This window comes from Ascoidea rubescens (genome assembly GCF_001661345.1).
Source record: "Ascoidea rubescens DSM 1968 unplaced genomic scaffold ASCRUscaffold_2, whole genome shotgun sequence".
Classification (NCBI taxonomy): Eukaryota; Fungi; Ascomycota; class Saccharomycetes; order Ascoideales; family Ascoideaceae; genus Ascoidea; species Ascoidea rubescens.
The window spans coordinates 1,154,091-1,173,634 of record NW_017962914.1 but is presented as its reverse complement, the minus strand read 5'-3'; the positions used below and the strand labels follow the sequence as shown (position 1 = coordinate 1,173,634).

Below are 19,544 nucleotides of genomic sequence, written 5' to 3'. Positions count from 1 at the left end.
GCAGTGATGGGCCTCTGAGGAAACAACCGATAGTTGGCAGCATTATGACTATCTACTCGCTCTACATTCTCAACAAGGCTGGGGGATTGATCTACCAGCAGGACTACAATCCAGGTCTCTTGAAGTTGTCTGCCAACGACTACTTGGTGCTTGCAGGAACCATCCATGGTGTTCATGCCATTGCTTCCAAGATAACACCATTCTCTCTTCGCGACGACTCTGCTGCTGCTGGCCAGTCCACTGCGAATACTCCTGTCGACAGCCCCAAGAACACCCCCAAATCCTCTCTCAACGCTGGCATCCTCAACAGATCCTCCATCTTGGGCACCTCCTCTACCTTGAACAATGTCAACAGCACGCCAAAAAATTCCAGTCAGCCCAATGCTTCCAATTTGTCTGAACATGACCATCTTGTCAACAACTTTGTCGCCAATTTCACAAACTTCACCAACAACAACATCAATAACAAGTTTTTACTATCCACAGGCAACCCAAGGTCTCTTTTGAATACGAACTCCTTTTTGAACCATCCTCTACCAGTGAACTACACTTCAAACAAAACAGGGTTGAATTTCATTCAAACTGATTTCTTCAACATTTACTTGTTTCAGTCACTAACTGGAATCAAATTCATCCTTGTCACCTCTCCAAATGGAGTGTTATCAAACAACCTAACCAGTCATGATCAAACCAACAACAATACAAGCACGATTAACACTAACATCAGCAGTATAAATAGCATAAACACTGCTGCAACAATTTCTTCTAATACCGCCATTTTAAACAATAACAGCACTAATATCGCTTTTAGTAGTGATCTAAATTCAACAAATTCAAATATCAATTCAAATTTAGATCTGACATCCACTATCGATCTTAACAGTGATTTAAAAGATGCTGAATTGATTTTAAGAAAAATTTACATTATTTTCTCGGATTACGTGATGAAAAATCCCTTTTATAATTTAGAAATGCCAATTCGTTGTGAATTATTTGATTTGAAAACAACTCAATTGCTTAAACCTGTTTAACATAAATTAAATTACCCATTCCAAAATAGAATACTGATAAAAAAAAGTAAATTAACTAAATGAATAATCAAAAATAAATAAATAAATAAATAAATAAACAAACAAACAAACAAATAAATAAATAAATAAATGAATAAATAAATAAATAAATAAATACGTATCTATACACTTTCTTTTCTTTTCTTTTTTTGGTTTTTTTTTTTTTTTTTTTTCACAATAAATACTTGAATAAACTCTTATACCAGGGTTGGTCATTTAATCTTTTAGACAACTTCTTATAATGTTCCATTTCACTCCAGCAATCTCTACCCCATTCACAACCGGCCATATTAATTAAAAAATCTCGATCTGTTTCATTATAAAAAAATTGTGGATCGTCAGCTTTATCACTGCAAGCCCCTGGAGGAAAAGCATTTATAGACTTTAATGGTAAAAACGCTACTCTCTCTCTAATCCAAGCCTGTGTATTGTACAATGTTTCAAGTGAATCTTGTTCTTTATGTTCCCAAATCATATGCATTTGCTCATAAAACGCTGGATCCCACCAAATATCTAATAATAATTCTGACCATTTGGATTTTCTAATGAAAAACGATCCTAAATTAAATCCGCCGCAATCTTGGGCTATCAACATTTCAATTGGATTGTTTTGATAGTTAATATATGGTATATCGATTTTCAAATTCAATGGATTGAACGAATTATTTAACGATCTGTAGGAAATTTCGTTGATTTTGTTGAAAATATGATCTTCTAATGAAAACTCTGGCTCCATTATATATGTATGCAAATCTAGCCACCAAAACCACTCAGTTCTGGGATACTGTCTCATTGTTTGTTTCAAGATATCCACTTTTTCCCAGCTTTCTCTCCATTCATGAGAATATCGTTTTTTAATTGTCATGTCCTTTATAGTCAATCCATATCCATGCTTTTTGGCATAGTATTTTTTGTTGTTGATGGAAGATCTTTCAACAGACCATTCCTGAGCACCTTTCCATTTAAGGACACCACCACCTTCATTAGCGGCTAAGACAATGACGATCTTAGGGTTTTTGTTGAAAGAAAAGAGATCGTTGAATTGAAAATTCAATAAAGAGTTTGAGGAGATTGAGCTAATGTCATTGTTATTGTTGATATTATTGGTAGATAGCAACGAGATCAAATTCTGAAAAGAAAAAAAAGAAACTAAAGGCAATTTTAAACTAGTCAAGGAATTTATAAGAAATAACAATATAATGCCAAAAAGGATTTTTTTATTATTGAGTAATTGCTGTTTTAACTTACTGTAATATTTATAGAAAATAGAGAAATAAACAAAAGAATTGAAAGAAGTTGTTGCGAAAGAAGGGTTATTGTAGTTTAATTTTTCATATTCGTAAGGGATTGACAGTTCTTCATCATTCAAATCGGATTTTTTTGGTATTCTTTGAGATATAGAGCTCATTTTAAAAACAATTAAGGATTAAAAATGGAATATTATGTATCATATATTTATCATAATAAGGATATAAAAATATAAGCATATAATTATATATAATTATATATAACCAATATATATTAATTCTGGAATATATCTATTTAGATATATAAATATTGAAAGATGAAAGAAAATCTATTTTTATGTCAAATTTATCACGTGAAAATGATAGAATGAATAAAAATAGCAAAAAACGGTCAAAAATGGCGTCAGAAATTTGGTTTTGGCTTCGTGGCAGAGTGGCTAATGCAACACCATGCTAGTGCTTCAAACCAGTGTTTAGAATGTTGAAGATTTCACTGGGTAGGTTCGAGTCCTATCTGCAGCAACTTCTTTTTATTGCGTCGACGGCAAAGCGAAATCTGCTACCGAAAAGGTTGTGTTTGAAGAGTAAAGACAGGTTAAAGAAAGTAAGAGTGTGTGGATAAAGTAGCGAGCAAAGTAAAGAAAACAAAATTAACATCAGAGAAAACGCATATAAAAATGGATAATTAGGTATTCAATGTCAAACCTTAGCGAAAGGAGGAATCATCAGAGAGAAATACATCATCATAGTAATAATTTGAGTTATAATCTTGGTTATAATAGTCGTCAGAATCGTAATAGTAGTCGTTGTCATATTCGTCATCTATTGTGATTGATTTCTTTCTATTTCGAGATTTATAGAAAGAGTTGATGGGATTTATTTTGTTGTTGAAGGAAAAGTTATTAGAGGAGCCATTATTTTTGGTGAAGAAATGTATGTTTTCATTAGAAGAGATCAAGTCTTTTTGATTTAAAGATGAAGAGACGTTGTTTATATTATTTATCGTATTTATACTGAAGTTGGTTTTATTTGTGAAAGTGTTTTGATTTGCATTTGTATTTGTATTTATGTTGGAGTTGTTGTTTAGTCTGGATGCACTTAAATAGAGAAAGGCTACTCTTTTTCTTTTTTTGTTAAATATAAACCAGTGGTTTAGCCATAAAGTGTGGATTTCGTCTTGAAGGAAGTTGTTGTTTGGAAGGTGGTAATAGATTACCGAATCATTGATTGAGATGTGGTTATTTATAGTATCCCAAATCCATTGTTTGGGGGATTTGCCTAGAGAGATTAAAGTGTTATCAAAATTTGAGCGTAACTGTAAGAAGGATATTTTTTTAAAATCCAAGGGCTGCAAGAAGGAGAAATCATGATCAGGATAATTTGTGTTTAAGATTGCGATCAAATAGGCAAAAGTTCTTCTACTAGCAGTGTAATTCAAGGGACCAAAGGGCGATTGATTTAAAAGAGAAAGCTGAAGGTCGTCGTTGATGGGAGTAGATGGAGATATATCCAAGTACAGGGAGTTTTCGTCAATGATATTTTTATCGGTAGTTGTGATGGCAATTGAATTGCCATTACTATTGGAATTGGAATTGGTATTGGTATTATTATCAGTATCAGTACTATTGGTATTGGCAGCTTTGTTATTTGGAATTGGGTCTATTTTTTTAGAATTGTTATTGGATAGGACCTTATCGATAAGGGATTTCTGATTGGCAGGATAAGCAGTAGCCGAAAAGGATCTTGAGTTCTTTAGAGTGTTCTTGATGATCCCCTTGCTGCTATTTGAATTTGAATTTTGATTCTGATTCTGATTCTGATTCTGGTTGGAAAGATTATTGTTTTTGATTATATTTATGTTGTTTATATTGGACGAAAGCAATAGGTTTTTGATGTTGGAGGAAGGAAGGTTGGAAATACTGGCCCTTCGTTTTTTCTTCTTGGAGGCAGCAGTGGAGGTGTTCTTGGGAAGGGAGTTAATGTGGTAGTTATCAGTAAGCGAAGCAAGATGCTGATCGATGGTCTTGTAGAGCTTCTTGTCGCTGTTGGCAGGTTTGGTGGTGAACAAATCACAACCCCCTTCGATATGGCAGTCGATGGTGTCGAACCTTAAGGTTTGCGATACGAGCTCGAGATCAAACTCGTCAATAAACTGCGGGCAATGTGTCAGTAAGAGCAGCATAAGAGAGAAAAGCAGAACATACATACCTTCATGGTGGAGCAGACGAGACGTGAAGCAGAGACAACAGAAGCAGCAGAGGAAGATGGGGAAGAGATAATGAGGATGCCTACCTTTATAGTCGGCACTGCTGCAGGGAGACGCGGGAACGCGCGTCTAGTTATGTAAAAGCACGTGCGAATCTAGCACGTGTGTTTGCACGTGAACGGGCTGTGGGCGATAAGTGGCTGATGAGATATTTTGTATATAAGCAGCGAAGGGCCAGATGGAACAGATAATCAGAGCAGTTCTTTAGAACAATCGCCATCTATAACAGACACAACAGATACACCATGGTTGAAAAGAATCCCACAGAGTATGAGGACAAACCTCCTCAATACCAGCCCTACCAGGCTCCCTCAGGCCCTCCTCCCTCGCAGAGCAACGACAGAGGCCTCTTCTCATCACTACAGCCTCCAGCTAGCGAGTACCAGAACCAGTACCAGAACCAGAGCTACCAACAGACCTATCCAAACAATTACCAACAGAACTATCCTCCTCAGGGCTATCCTCCTCAGAACCAGGGAGGCTACTATGGTCCTCCTCCAGCTGGCTACTACTCTCAACCCCAGCCCATCTACATCCAACAGGAAACTCGAAGGCCCAGCAACACTGACAGCTTTTTGGCTGCCTGTTTGGCTGTTTGCTGTGCCTGCTGTATGCTTGACTTTTTGTTCTGATTAATATTCTCCAATTTCTTGTTTCTTGCTGTCTGTCTCCCCTGAATGCTCGTTATCAACTAATACCATCACTATTAATTTCCCTTGTCATCTCACTGTTCAGTTCCCTTTATCCTGTTTTATTTTGTTTATTTTGTTCATCTATTCATATAACTATGTACTTGTTTTCTACTTCTATCTAATATAATTCTATTTAATATAATTTTATTTAATATTGTTCAGCTTCTTGTATTGATTTTCTCTCGATTCAATTCACACCCATATAACTTTATTCCACCAATTAAGCTTTTACATTTGAATCACTACAAAATATAAATAATACCAATCATATGAAATATGAACTAATGTGAATAATGTGAATAATATAAAATGATGAAAAATAATGAAAAATAATGAAAAATAATAAAAAATAATAAAAAATAATGAAAAATAATAAAAAATAATAAAAAATAATAAAAAAATCACATACAAACTATTACATTCTCAATCAGCACATTTATAATGGAAAACAAACTAATCTTATACCCATTTTCAAAAAGATTCAGCTCATATTTACAAGCAAGAGATTATGTTAAATTCGACTACTCTTATTTAAATAATTGCATATTCATCGAAAAATCTCACAACCAATCGTTCACCATCAAATACTTTTCCTGCTCTTACTCAGTTAAAAAAAACCACAATTGCAATGTTCAAATCAAAATTTTTCTAAACCAAAAAAATGGCTACTATTATCTCATAACTATCAATAATAAAAACGTTCATAATCATCCTTTAAACCAAAATGATTTGAAAGTTATCTTATTAAATTACAATTACCATAATAACATTAACATTAACAATCATTATAATTACAACAACCACATCAATATTACTAATAATAATAATAATAATGATAATGATAATGGCAATAATGACGATAACAACAATAACAATAATAGCGATATAAATCAAATTAATGATCTTCAATTTTTCTTGGATCAGAATTATATCTCTTTCTTATTATCCTCTTTTCTAAATTTAAATCCAATCTCCATTTTAAATGATATCAATAACACCAATCAAGATAATAATAATAACAATAATAATAATAATAATAATGATAAAATTTCACTATCTCATATAATCTCTTTCATTGACCACTTTAAATCAAACAACTACCACAATTTACCCTTGTTAAAGCAGCTTTGTTTCAAATACTTTTACAACTTGTCATATTTCGAAGAAAAGACCATTCTAATCCAACAAAATCTATTGAACAACATCAACATCAATAACATCAACAACGCCATCAACAATAGCATAATAATCCACAATAATTCCCTAAACAACCTAAACAGTTCAACCCATTCAAGAAACTCTTCAACAACTTCTCTTCCTCACACTTACTCTCTCGAATCCCCAAACCTATCCAACTCCAACCCAATCAACCCAATCGAATCCTCTTTTCCTCTTCGAAATATAGACTTGAACACAAACAACAGTCTCTTTGCTTCAAACAGCAATCAAAACCAATTTTCCAACGTAAATACCTTCAGCAACAACAGCCAAAATAACCTTAACAACACATTCAACAACTACGACTTTTCCCATCTATAGCCTCTTTCTCTCGTTGCCAATTAAATCCATTCTTCTTATATAACCTTTTCTTTATTCTCAAACCAATTCTGTTCACTTCTGTTCATTTCTTATGTATATATTGCCATTGTTTTCCATTCCCATTCCCACTTCGTCTCTTCTTCTCCTTCCTCATCTTTCCATCGGAACCTTATGGAGTTAGTTTATCCACACGTAATTGCTATCTCAAATAACTATCTTCGATACCATATCTATCACAACTATTGCAACTCCAACCATCGTATTTACTCCTCTTGAAATCGCTTGTACCCACTCTCATATAATACCATGATAAATGTCAAATCCTATTAAAAAACACACCTCATCTCCAAAACTCCTAAAGCTAATCTCTGTTTCCTTCAAGGAAGCTGCTCTAGATTCTCCATCTTTTAGAGCTTCGGTTAACCATTTTAACCAGCAAATTGACCAAGTAGACCATTGGTTTGATGCTTTGGTCAAATATATCAAAAAATACTCTCAAATATATTTGGACTTTTACAACTACTCCTCAACTCTAATAACTTTTCTCGACCCAAGCTTTATAACAAATGGTTTAGTAGACCAAGATTACACTATCAATTCCTTTAAATTAACTAAAGAAGGGCTAAACAAAATCTGGTTAAGCTGTTTAAATGTCTTGAATGTTAATTCAATCTTTCCCATAGATTTAATCTTCGAATTTAATAAAAACGAATTGGTGTCCTACAGAGAAATTAGGAAAAATTTTGAATTAATTCAGTCTAAATACGATTTATATTTATCAAGATATGCTTCTCAATCAAAGACAAAAGATCCCCAGGTATTGATGGAAGATGCTTTCCAACTATGTGAAGTTAAAAAAAGTTACCTAAGAGCCTCTTTAGAATTATCAATCTCCATAACCAACATCAGATCCTCTTTGGATAAATTAATCGTTAATTTAACCTCGAAATTTTGGCTAAAAATATTCTCAATGAAAAATATTAATTTCCTAGTTGACGATGATTCTGAATTTATTCATTATCAATTTAAAAGATTGCAGGCTTGGTCGACTTCAATCGATAACTCAAATAAATTGTTGTATAATGATATGATCATTTCAAGCAAAGAAATCGAAGACAAAGCAATTCTTCAATTCTCTCCCTCAAAGGAACTACAAGACCATGATCCCTCATTACTAACTCCTCAAAATCTTACTGACAACCTTAGAGAACCAATTTATGAAAAGCATGGCTGGATCTTCATGAAATCCCTTGTAGGTAAGCCTTCAAGACAGATTTGGATTAGAAAATGGGGTTTCATCAAAAATGGTATCTTTGGCTTACTATCTTTATCTCCATCTAAAAATTTTGTTCAAGAGACTGATAAAATAGGTGTCTTATTATGTACTGTAAGGTTTTGCACCGAAGAAGATAGAAGATTTTGTTTTGAAATTAGAACAACTGATAACATGACTGTAATTTTTCAAGCTGAATCTGCAAATGATCTTAAAAGTTGGCTAAAAGTCTTTGCAAGTGAAAAAAAAAGATGCATCATGATCAATCAAAATAAAAAGGATAAAGCCAATACTGCCTTGGGTAGATATCCTCCTTCATTATTTGAATTTGCTTCAACTACAACAACTTCAACAGATTTATTGCTAACAAGTTCAAGAATTGCTGATATCAACAACCCAGGAAATTTTTTTCAATCGGTTTCACTATCAAAATTGGTTGATAATTATAATACTTCAAAACAAATTAGAAACCCAAATTTAAATAGTTCTGATGATTTAAATTTTGGTGATATTCATTATTCAGTTGATGGTGCCTTTCAAGAACCTTGTTTAAATATTCCAATAACCACCAGAATGTGTAAACAAGCCATTATAGCTCACTCATTTTTAATGCCAACTATAATTCCAACTGCTATAACTGCAAATATATGGGGTAGTGTCAATTGGGGTTTATATCACTTAATTGATTTGACAAACAATACATTACAAAGCTCAAATGCTTCCACGTCTCAACAATCTTCCAATTCAAAGGAATCGTCAATATCTTATTCCTCTTTGTCGACTACAATTTTAAAATTAAATGATACTTCATCAATTTATTCTGGTAACAATTACTTGAACAATTCCAACGCGAATGCTCTTTATCCTCCATTTTATCCTCCTTACTTGAAGAAATTTGATATTCAATTAAAGACTCTTTTTCAATCAGCAGTTCCTAAAAATGACTACGTTCTTTTAGCATTCAGGTGTATTTGGTCACCAAATTCCAGACAAGAGTTATCAGGCAGATGTTTTGTTACACTTGACTATTTATATTTTTATATGAACTCGTTATGTTTCATTTCGTTACTGAAAAAGGATTTGAACAGTTTTATTGCAGTTGAAAGAAGTGTGGACAACACAAAAGACTGGGATGTAATTAGTCTTTATGGAGAAACAGGATTGAGTTTAAGATCGCGAATTTTCCTAGACGACAGTTTGTATATTAAAAATGGATTGGAATTATTAATCAACAACAAAACCAGCGAAAGACCGTTGAAACTTAAAGAAATGATTATTGAACTAGAAAATATCAGAGCCAAATGCAATGCAGTTCGAACTTTTAACACAAAAAGAAAGTTAAATCTGAATTTCAATTCTTCAATTTCCAATGTCGGATCTATAAAACGATATAGCAGTAGCTCAAATAAGAATGCTACTTTTATCCCTTCCATTATCAATGTTCCTTTGAATAATGCCTTTAAACTAAAGTACTTGAACCTTTTAAAGACCGATTTTAGAGATGAGCTGTATCAGTTATTACTAGGTAGATCGGTGCCACTTCCAGCAAAGGCATTGATGCATGTTATTTGTGGAGACAATTCAACAATGTTAAAGGACGTTTTAACATTGATTAGTTCAAATTTTAATTTTTCAAACAACAGATCATATTGGTTGACATTTCAAGATTCTCAAAAGAAAGAAGATTGTATATTTAAAAGAGTTTCTTTTTTTGATTTATCGACCAATAGTAAAAACTTTATCAGGCAGGAGTTTATAAACAATGAGACATCGGGAATTAAAATTGGAACATTAAAAGTTGTTCAAACGATTGAGAAATTCATTGAGAATGAGTATTATTGTATTGGTGATCACCGGTCATATTCAATGTTGCCCTTTGGTGATCCCATGTCTATTAAGGGTAAAATCATTATAAAAAAAATCGATGAAGATAATTCAGAATTATTGGTTTATTCGAAAATGGACCTTTTGGACCGAGGAATTGTTTCTAAATCGCCATTTTATTATGCTATTCGAGATTTCATTTATCCTCTTGCTAAGAATGGGGAAGTTAATAGATATTCAAGATTTATTGATCGGTCTATTAGTAAAATAGGGACCCATGGGAAAATCAATAAAGCTATAAAGTTATATGGACAAATCAGTAGAATGTCCTTGGACGATTCTAAAAAATATTTGGATCAAGAGAATATCAACGATTACTCAATTCAGAAAACTGATATGTTACACCTTGAATTTTTGTTGACGATTAAGATTGCATTGAATATAATTACGATTAATTTGTTGAATAATATTATTAAGTCTTCGAAGTTCATACTAGGGATCCTATGCAGACTTTACGAGTTGCTAAGCATGAATAAGTTTTTGTTGTTTTTACTAGCAATCTCTGGGCTTTTAAATCTTTTCTCGTTTGTGGAGATAGTGAACAACTACTGGGACGTTAGAAGATCGGAGAACTTTGTCAATAAATACTCAAAGGCTACTAACAATTTCATGAATGGGGACAATTCTCTCATGTCGCTAAAATCCGGAGAGCTAATGCAAAGAGCCATTTATCTTAAGGATATGGAGCAGCTTGTGGGTTCAAGCATAAGAGGGACCTTGGTGGATGAAAATGGGATGGAGGAGTCGCGTTGTTTCAAGAGATTTGAAAGGGCATCGTATGTTTTGAACTACGAAAAGTACACATTGGATAGACAGTCCTTCCAGCAAGAGTACTACGAGGACTTGAATGCTTTGCAGGTCTCGGAAAAGTACAAGAACAGTTTGAACGAGATTGCGATTCGACGAAACGAATTAGTGACAAACTTGAGGGTGTTGACCAAGATCGAGAAGGAGCTTGCCATCAGTGAGTGGAAGAACTGGTTGCTCAGCGAAAACAGCAGATGCAACACAGTCCAGAGGATGGTGGAGAACCTCGTCGACTTGCCAGAGATGGGAAATGTTTCAGAGATATTCCCCGGGAAGGAAGAGCTTCTCAGGTACTGCTCCAGCTGCAAGCTTGAACAGAGCTACTCACATCTCTTGTGAGCAGCAGCAGCATCTTCACCACCATCGCCATTGTGCCTCATGTAGTGCCCCACTGTGGCTGTTGAGGCTTCCGCTATTACTCACCAGCTTTAACTTGCTTTTCGATCTATATAAAAGCTCGATTTCCAGCAAATAGACTCGTTTTCTCTTGACCAACTCTCGCAGCACTTTGTAGACAATGTCGTTGATTGTAGACAAGATAAACAATTTGAATCTAGACGATTCGTTTATTTCGTTGGAATTCTTTCCTCCCAAAACAGAAGCCGTAAGTGTTTGGTGCTGGGTTTCAGTTCTTTTCAGTTTTCTTTTTAGTTTCTAACTAATATTTGATGATCATCTTAGGGATTGAAAAATTTGTTGGCTCGTATTGAACGTTTGTCGGTTTTGAATCCATTGTTTGTTAATATTACATGGGGAGCTGGAGGATCAACAGCTGAAAAGTCCTTGGAGTTAGCAGCATATTGCCAAAAGGTGCTTAAATTAACTACATGTTTACATTTGACTTGCACAAACACCAACAAGAGAATCATCGATGATGCTTTGTTAAAAGCTAAGAAGGCTGGCATTCGAAATATATTAGCTCTAAGAGGCGATCCTCCACGAAGCGATGAGCATTTGTACAAGGAGGATAGCGAGAGTAATCTGGGCAATTTGTATAGTCCTCAAACTGAGGAAAAAGCTGAAGAATACGAATTCAACTATGCAATTGATTTGATTAAATACATCAAGGAGAAGTATGAAGACTATTTTTGTATTGGTGTGGCAGCGTATCCTGAGGGGCATGTTGATGGGTCGTATGCTTCAGATCAAGATTACCATAAAGACATTCCATATTTAGTAGACAAGATCAAAGCAGGAGGAGACTTTATTATAACTCAGTTGTTTTACGATTATAACAAGTATCTTGAATGGGAGAAGGAGATTATCAAGATTGAAGAAATAAAAGGCATTCCAATAATTCCAGCGTTAATGCCAATCAACTCATTCAGTTCATTTAACAGGGCGTCAAAGTTATCTCACGCATCAATTCCAAAGTTCTATTTGAATAGATTTTCCAAGGATATTATTAATGACGATAATCAAGTTAAAAAAATCGGAAACGAAATCCTAATTGATATTATCAACAATCTTTACAACAGTTTTTCTGGCAATAAGATAAAATCAAGGGGTATTCATTTTTACACATTAAATTTGGAAAAATCTATTGCCAAAATAGTTACAAATTGCCGATATTTAACTTCAAGTTTCATTATAAATTTCGAAGATGAAGACGAAGAATTTATAAGTAATAATAACAACAACATTATTGATGACAATAACAATACTGCTGATAACAGTAATGTTTTGAAATTTAGAAAACATCGTGGCAGTATTAATTTGTCAAATGAAAATAGAGTCATAGAAGGAGATGATGAAATTGAAGACGAGAATTTAATTAACAATAGAAAAGAGATTGCCAATGATCCAAGAAAGTCGATCTTTTCATATAGATTAACGCCCAAAACTATTTTAGAAATTTCAGCAGGGTCGGGAACATTGGGTAAAGAAGCAACATGGGATGAGTTTCCTAATGGTAGATTTGGGGATTCCAGATCGCCAGCATATGGTGAAATTGATGGATATGGGCCATCAATTAAGATACCCATAGGAATTAAAAATCCATTGATTGAATTGTGGGGCTTTCCGCAGAATATTCAAGAGCTTTCAAAAATATTCATCAACTATCTTTTGAAAAAAATCAAGTATTTACCATTTTCAGATTTAGAAATTAACCCAGAAACACTATTGATTCAAGAGTTTCTCATTGAAATCAATTCAAAGGGATGGTTATCGATAGCATCGCAACCAAGTATTAACGGTTGCAACTCGTATGACAAAATAATTGGATGGGGGCCTAGAAATGGATTTGTGTATCAAAAATCGTTTATTGAAATTTTAGTGTCTAAAGATGACTGGGAAAATGTGTTGAAACCCAAGATCACCACTAAGGAAATTTCACAAGAAGAATTGGTTGGATATTATGTAACAAACCACAAGGGAGATTTCTATGAAACCAATTTACCAGAACATAATAGAAGCTCGGCAGTGACTTGGGGCGTTTTTCCCAACAGAGAGATCATACAAACTACGTTGTTGGAGGAAGAAAGTTTTAAGGTCTGGAAGGACGAGTTGTACAAGATTCTTTTGGAATGGAGCAATTTGTATCTAGTCAGTGGTAAAAACAGCAAAAGCGACCAAGACAAAACCAGAGCCATGAACAGTTTCAAATTGATAAGAAGCATGTATGATAGCTACTACTTGGTGCAAATCTTCCACAACGACTTTTCTGAGGAAAATGCTTTGTGGGACTTGTTGCTAGAGTAGAAATGGACAAATATATACATTTTTCATGCAATTGTTGGATATTAAATCAATAAATAAATAAATATCAAATAATGCCAAATGCTGCCTCATGCACACACATGCACATACGCGTTTACATTGCATACCAGCGCGTTGTTCTTTTTGAAAGGAGGCTTTTCGACAAAAAACCTTTCAAGTCTCCAGAGCTTTGCACTTGCAAACTAAAGGAAGCTGCTTCTCCTGCTTCCTCTGCTTCTGAAAACACCTGCATCTCTCTTGCTGGTGTCCACACGAGCAGCAGATCCAGCACAATCCTCTCGCAACTGCTTCAGTAAAAAAACACGTGATCTCGTTTTCTGCTTTTTTGGTGTCTGAGAAAAGAAAAGAGATAACTTCAGCATCTTCACCACTTTCACCACTTTCAGCAGATAAATGGCTCGATGATGAACTTCAACAACCCCAACAACAGTCTCAGCAATGGGAACGCCATCAACAACAACGCCATGCCCAACATGAACACCCAGAACACACAGAACATCTCTCCTCCAAACCAGCTGGCCCTGGGAATGCCCCAGTTTACCCAAATGGCTCTTCAGCAGCAACAGATGTTTAATCTAATTATGCAGAAGAGATTGTTGCAAGTGCAGCAGCAAAATCCACAGCTTCTTTCAGATCCTCAATTCATCCAGAAATTGCATTTTCAAACCCAAATGCAGATCCAGCAAACTGCTGCTCTTCGTTTTCAACAACAACAACAACAAAATCAAATTCCCCAACAGCCTCAGCAGCCTCAAATTCCTCAACAGCCCCAATTTCAACAGAATCAGCAACAACAGCAAAATCAACAACAACAGCAGAATCAGCAACCACAAGTACCCATCAACCCACAAACTCAACAAATCCAACAAATCCAGCAAATTCAACAGATCCAACAGGCTCCACGAGTCCAGCCAGTAGTAAATCAACAGCAAAATTCAAATATACATTTACCACCTCAAGCAATTCCAGGTTCTGCTCTGGTTGTTGCTTCTCCTGCTCCAAAGAGATCTCAAAATTCAACCCCATCAATTTCAAATTCTTCTGCTCAATCTCCCTTGGTTAATAATCAACTTCTTTTACAACAAAAAATTCAATCTAATCTAGCTTCCATTCAAAAACAAACTTTAGACAACGTTGCAATTAAAAACTCTAATAATAATAATAATAATAATAATAATAATAATAATAATAATAATAATAATAATAATAATGATCAAAATAACAAAATTATCAATAAAGAACCAAATAACCAATTTTCTGTTTCAAACTCTCGCCCTCCTTTGACAAATATGGTAAAAGAACAACAACCCAATTTTGTTTCTCAAATCCAACAACAATATCAAAATCAAAACCAACTTCAAAACCAACCTCAAACTCAGAATCAAAATCAAAATATAAATCAAAATTTAAATCAAAATATAAATCAAAATTTAAATCAGAATATGAGTCAAAATATCAATCAGAATATCAATCAAAATCAAAACCAAAATCAAAACCAACACCAAAACCAAAACCAAAATCAAAACCTAAACCAAAATCTAAATCTAAATCAGACTCAAAATAAATTAAATATCCAAAATCAGAACCAAATTCAAAATCAAAATCAAAATCAAAACCAAATTCAAAATCAAAATTTTATACAAAATCAGCAAAAAAATAATTCTCAATCTCATTCTTTAGCTCAGTCTCCTCAAAACCTTCAAGCCTCTCAAATTCAATCACATCAACAACCTCAACCAAACCAGACATCACAATTACCACAAAATCAAAAATTTCCTCTAAACTCACAATCTCAACCAACTTTATCACATCAAAATATCATTTGGCAAAGACAAAACGCAAAAAAATTTCAAATGGACCTATTTATGCAAACTTTTATTGATTTTACAAGAAGAACTGGTAACCCAATAATGGAGGCTCCCTTAATCAATGATAAACGTTTAAATTTTTTCTTCTTATATGTATGTGTTCAAAAATTTGAAGGTTATGAAAAAATTGAAATGAATCCAGAAAAATCTAAAATTTGGGAAAATATCAGTAACCTGGTTGGTCTTCCAAACAGCGGTCCTCGATTAGCTCAAATTTATGCTGAATATCTTTTTCCCTTTGAAAAATATTCCAAGAGTCCAGAAGGAAAAAACGATCTAAAAATTAGAAAGCAAAATTTTCTGCAAGCATATCAACAACAATTACAACAATTACAACAGCAGCAAAAGGATCAACAGAAGCATCAGCAGAAACAGATACTACCCAACCAGCAACAACAAACACCTAACCAATCTAGTAGTCCAAACATAGGTCAGACCCCTCAATCTCAAAGCATTAATCTCAATACATCTCATCAATTTTCGCAACAATTAGGAAACCTGTCGATAAGAAATAGCCCTGTACCTAGTAGTGTGATATCGACTCCTCGACCATCTTCTGCTGTTCATACTCCACTATTGGCTACAAAATCATCCTTACCAACTATACCTGCGACTCCATCTGCTTCCATAGTGAATAACGTAAACAATAATCTTGTATTAAAACAAGAAAAACAGCCTATTTCCCAACAGACATTGCAATCTAATCATCAAAATTTAACTTCCAGTAGTCCTGCTGCAGTCAATAGCAATATGTTTAAAAACAACATACCAAATTCTTCTATAAATGGTAATGTAGCTAAAAACAATGTCAATATTAATAATGTACCAAAGACTACATTTCAACAACCAATCCAACCTGTTGCTGCTCTTTCAAATAATCAAAAAAATTCAGCTAATTCCTTTTCTCAGCCTTCTTCAGAACAATTACCACCACTTTACCTCCGAAAATATGAACCCATCGTTCGTATTCTTGATCCTAAATCATTTGGAGGTTATCGTTTGGAAAAGATCACTCAGATTGGAGAAAAAATTGACAATTCAAAACCAGTTTTCTTATTTGCTCCTGAATTAGGAACGGTTAGCATACATGCTTTATCAATGTCTTTAATGTCCAATTCCTTATCCGAAATCAATAATGCTTTAAACACATTGTTAGTTTTGTCTGCTGACAATTCCATTTCGATTCCTTTAAATCAATGCGGAGAATTCTTAGACATAATTTGCATGTTTGGCTTGAAAATCTTGTATAGGTTGATTCATGATGGAGATGAAGTACTAAACAAAGAGATTGGTTTTGAAAAAAAGGAGTTTGATGTTGAAAATATTAATAGTTATGCTTCATATTCTTCAAATATTGATGATGTATTTAACAAATACGTTAAAAATAAAAATCAAAGCCATAATTTGATAATAGAAGTTGATTCTTTTACAGGTGATCCAATACCATCCAACTCTTTTGAAGATAGTTTTCATGTTATAGATAAAGATGATAGCGTTAATGATATTGACATTATGGATACATTCAGTGAACCTAAATCATCATCCAATTCTTCTGTTGTGAGTCTAGATGAGGTTTTTTATGAATATGATTCTTCTATCTCGTTACTGGAAAACTTGAGTTTTACAACACCATCCTATATGGAAATGCTTTTTTCATGCAAGAAAGAAAGTGAAGAAGTATTTAGCAAAATTCATACCAAATCTGCCGAAAACCCCAAAGTTTTGTTGCTTGATCAATTGACAACCATATCAATGTTTTTAAGAAATATTTCTTTTACCGAAGATAATCAAATTTCGCTTGCTGAAAACGAGTGCTTTAAGGATTTTTTGTTTAAACTTATATTTTCAGTTTTCACGAAATCTTCATCGTTTATATTTTCCAGAAGAAAGTTGGCATTTTTGAAGGACTCGTTATTATTATTTAATAATATTTCGTTTTTATTAAAATTACGAAGTTTCAAAGAAGCATTTCTTATTATAATTTTAGTTTTTTCGTTTGGATGTGGATATGAATTTTCTGAGAAATTAGACAAAGATCCTTTAAAATCGTTTTTGCCCTCTTCTATCGCAGAAATTCAAAAATATCAAGCCTACGGTGTTGACTTATTTACAAAGTTAGCAGTGATAGATCCACCAAATAAGAGTTTATTCAAGGCTATTTTAACATGCAATTGTGTACTGGATGATAATCTGGACGATGAATTTTTTTTTAAATCAACAATGCATCAGTACAAAGATTCATTTGATGAAACTATTGGACTATTAAAATTATATACAAAATCCAATAATTTAACGAATGGAAAACTTTTGGAAAATATGTTTTTGTATGTGATATCTGTGGTTCCGTTATCATCAGGGTCAATTGGACAGGACTCGATATCAGTATCATTGCAGGCATTGCTTGCTGCACAATTGATATGCAACATGATACCAACGGATCCTAGCAAAATCAATCAGAATTTGGCATTGAAATGGTTGACTAAAGATAGTTGTTTTGTGCCAAATGTTTTGCGATTTGGCTTTAACTTGGTTATTTCATCGATGGATCCCAAATCTAACTATTTGACTTTATTTTCTTCAAGAGCTATTGGATTGGTTAACATATTGATTGAAAAAGCAATTGAATATTCTGAGCTAAATAATAGTAAAACAGAATTGATAGAAATCATGTATATTTCCAAAATAACTCCATCAACAGAAAACATTTTGTGTACATTATCTAAGCCGGTTGATGCTGAAATAACAAATGAGTCAGTGAGATTATACGAATTGATGAAAAGGGTTGATTCAATTTTATGTGAAGATGTTGAGTTGAATTAAGGGATTAAAAAACAGTAGGTGTGTAAAATAGTGGTAAATAGTAATCAGTATAATGATAAGATCTACGAGTATAAATTATTTATTAATTTAAATTAGAACATTTTTTTTTCTTTTCTTTTTTCTTTTCTTTTTATATTCCTTTTTCTTTTCTTTTCTTTTCTTTTCTTTTGATTAAGTTTTAATGAATACTATAGATTGCAGTTGGGTAAATTCGGATCGAATTGGTTTTTGTAGTAAATGTAAAGCAATTTTTTTAGAGTGTCAGTTTCCTTCTCTTTTTCATCCAATCTTTTTTGAGTTTGTAGTTGAAATTTAGTGATGTTTTCATTTGCATTTTTATACTGTTGAAATTCTTTTCTTAGGGAATCAATTTCCATTTTGAGTTTATTGTTCTGTTCTGTTAGGATAGTTAGTTTAATTTTCTGGTTATCAATTATAATTTGTGCATCTTCATCTTCGTCGAACAGATCGTTGAGATTTGTTTGATCCACTTGGACCACTTGGTTTATTTCATTTTCTTGATTTATTTCATTTTCTTGATTTATTTCATTTTCTTGATTTATTTCATTTTCTTGATTTATTTCATTTTCTTGATTTATTTCATTTTCATGATTTTCATGATTTTCGTGATTTTCATGATTTTCATGATTCAAGTCAGTTAATTGAGTCCCTTGGCTTGGACTGTGGGGGTCTGAAAGGTTTTCCTTATTGGTAATGATGTTCATGTTAGTGTTAGAAGAAAAATAGTTGTATTTGGGCTTTATATACTCATCAAAATCAGGCTCGCAATTGTTGCAAAACTTTAATATAACACCAACTTTATCTCTGTGGTTTTCATATAAATGGCCACAAAATGAGGTTCTTTTGTGTATGGCATAACCACTTACTTGCAAGAAAAGGCCATCTTTGTTCTTTGACTGACAAAAAACGCATTTGTATCTTGTTTCATTGGCGTATATTTGTTTCTTGCAACGACCACACACTGTTTCTGGCTCTTTTTTTCGGATTGTTTTGCGACGTTTGACGAGAGAAGAGTTGTTGTTGGAGTGAATTGAGTCATTGGTTAAGTTTTCTATCAAGCTGGATGTAGCATCAGCAGGAGAGGTGTAGAGCAACGAGTTTTGTGGATTGACACCAACACCAGCAAGAGACGAAAAGATGTCGTTTGAGTTCTGGAGTAGTTCGTCGTCGATGGATTTGTATTTTTTTGATCTAATTTTGTTAGGGGGAGCCTGCATCTGGAACTTGAAAATGTACTTGTCGAGGGGAGGATTCTTTGACATTTTACATCTGATGAAATATGGCAAAAGCAACAGTAATCTGGAAAATCCAAGCTAGTTCTTTAAACAGTTTCCAA

At 33.6% G+C, this 19,544-nt stretch overlaps 9 protein-coding genes across 9 annotated transcripts; 6 read left to right on the top strand and 3 right to left on the bottom strand.

Annotated features, from left to right (window-relative positions):
• Nucleotides 1-44: 44 nt before the first annotated feature.
• On the top strand, nt 45-1,178 carry TRS23 (TRAPP subunit TRS23; the record flags this gene model as incomplete). The annotated part of the gene is made up of 3 exons (XM_020191036.1): nt 45-235; nt 497-678; nt 895-1,178. 3 exons carry the CDS (start codon nt 45-47, stop codon nt 1,029-1,031), a joined length of 510 nt encoding a protein of 169 aa, XP_020049417.1. The 3' UTR covers nt 1,032-1,178.
• A 94-nt stretch (nt 1,179-1,272) lies between these two features.
• MNN10 (alpha-1,6-mannosyltransferase) lies at nt 1,273-2,082 on the bottom strand (the record flags this gene model as incomplete). Its single annotated transcript, XM_020189622.1, has 1 exon — nt 1,273-2,082. A coding segment is annotated over one exon (810 nt), but the record flags the coding sequence as incomplete, so codon positions are not given.
• Nucleotides 2,083-2,752: 670 nt separating this feature from the next.
• On the bottom strand, nt 2,753-4,550 carry ASCRUDRAFT_74499 (RNA polymerase III-inhibiting protein MAF1). The gene has a single exon (XM_020192711.1). It carries the CDS (start codon nt 4,521-4,523, stop codon nt 3,024-3,026), a length of 1,500 nt encoding a protein of 499 aa, XP_020049415.1. The 5' UTR covers nt 4,524-4,550; the 3' UTR covers nt 2,753-3,023.
• A 232-nt stretch (nt 4,551-4,782) lies between these two features.
• ASCRUDRAFT_74498 (uncharacterized protein) lies at nt 4,783-5,465 on the top strand. Its single transcript, XM_020192710.1, has one exon. It carries the CDS (start codon nt 4,829-4,831, stop codon nt 5,213-5,215), a length of 387 nt encoding a protein of 128 aa, XP_020049414.1. The 5' UTR covers nt 4,783-4,828; the 3' UTR covers nt 5,216-5,465.
• Nucleotides 5,466-5,576: 111 nt separating this feature from the next.
• Nucleotides 5,577-6,971, top strand: ASCRUDRAFT_127184 (uncharacterized protein). The gene has a single exon (XM_020188969.1). The coding sequence runs from the start codon at nt 5,717-5,719 to the stop codon at nt 6,812-6,814; it is 1,098 nt and encodes a 365-aa protein (XP_020049413.1). The 5' UTR covers nt 5,577-5,716; the 3' UTR covers nt 6,815-6,971.
• Nucleotides 6,972-7,127: 156 nt separating this feature from the next.
• SIP3 (Sip3p) lies at nt 7,128-11,117 on the top strand (the record flags this gene model as incomplete). Its single annotated transcript, XM_020190268.1, has 3 exons — nt 7,128-8,571; nt 8,629-9,739; nt 9,833-11,117. 3 exons carry the CDS (start codon nt 7,128-7,130, stop codon nt 11,115-11,117), a joined length of 3,840 nt encoding a protein of 1,279 aa, XP_020049412.1.
• Nucleotides 11,118-11,295: 178 nt separating this feature from the next.
• Nucleotides 11,296-13,481, top strand: MET12 (methylenetetrahydrofolate reductase (NAD(P)H) MET12; the record flags this gene model as incomplete). The annotated part of the gene is made up of 4 exons (XM_020190321.1): nt 11,296-11,382; nt 11,460-11,754; nt 11,803-12,480; nt 12,541-13,481. The coding sequence occupies 4 exons, from the start codon at nt 11,296-11,298 to the stop codon at nt 13,479-13,481; spliced, it is 2,001 nt and encodes a 666-aa protein (XP_020049411.1).
• A 482-nt stretch (nt 13,482-13,963) lies between these two features.
• ASCRUDRAFT_68874 (uncharacterized protein) lies at nt 13,964-18,187 on the top strand (the record flags this gene model as incomplete). Its single annotated transcript, XM_020191590.1, has 1 exon — nt 13,964-18,187. One exon carries the CDS (start codon nt 13,964-13,966, stop codon nt 18,185-18,187), a length of 4,224 nt encoding a protein of 1,407 aa, XP_020049410.1.
• A 188-nt stretch (nt 18,188-18,375) lies between these two features.
• Nucleotides 18,376-19,470, bottom strand: ASCRUDRAFT_68873 (uncharacterized protein; the record flags this gene model as incomplete). Its single annotated transcript, XM_020191589.1, has 1 exon — nt 18,376-19,470. The coding sequence occupies one exon, from the start codon at nt 19,468-19,470 to the stop codon at nt 18,376-18,378; it is 1,095 nt and encodes a 364-aa protein (XP_020049409.1).
• Nucleotides 19,471-19,544: the final 74 nt, after the last annotated feature.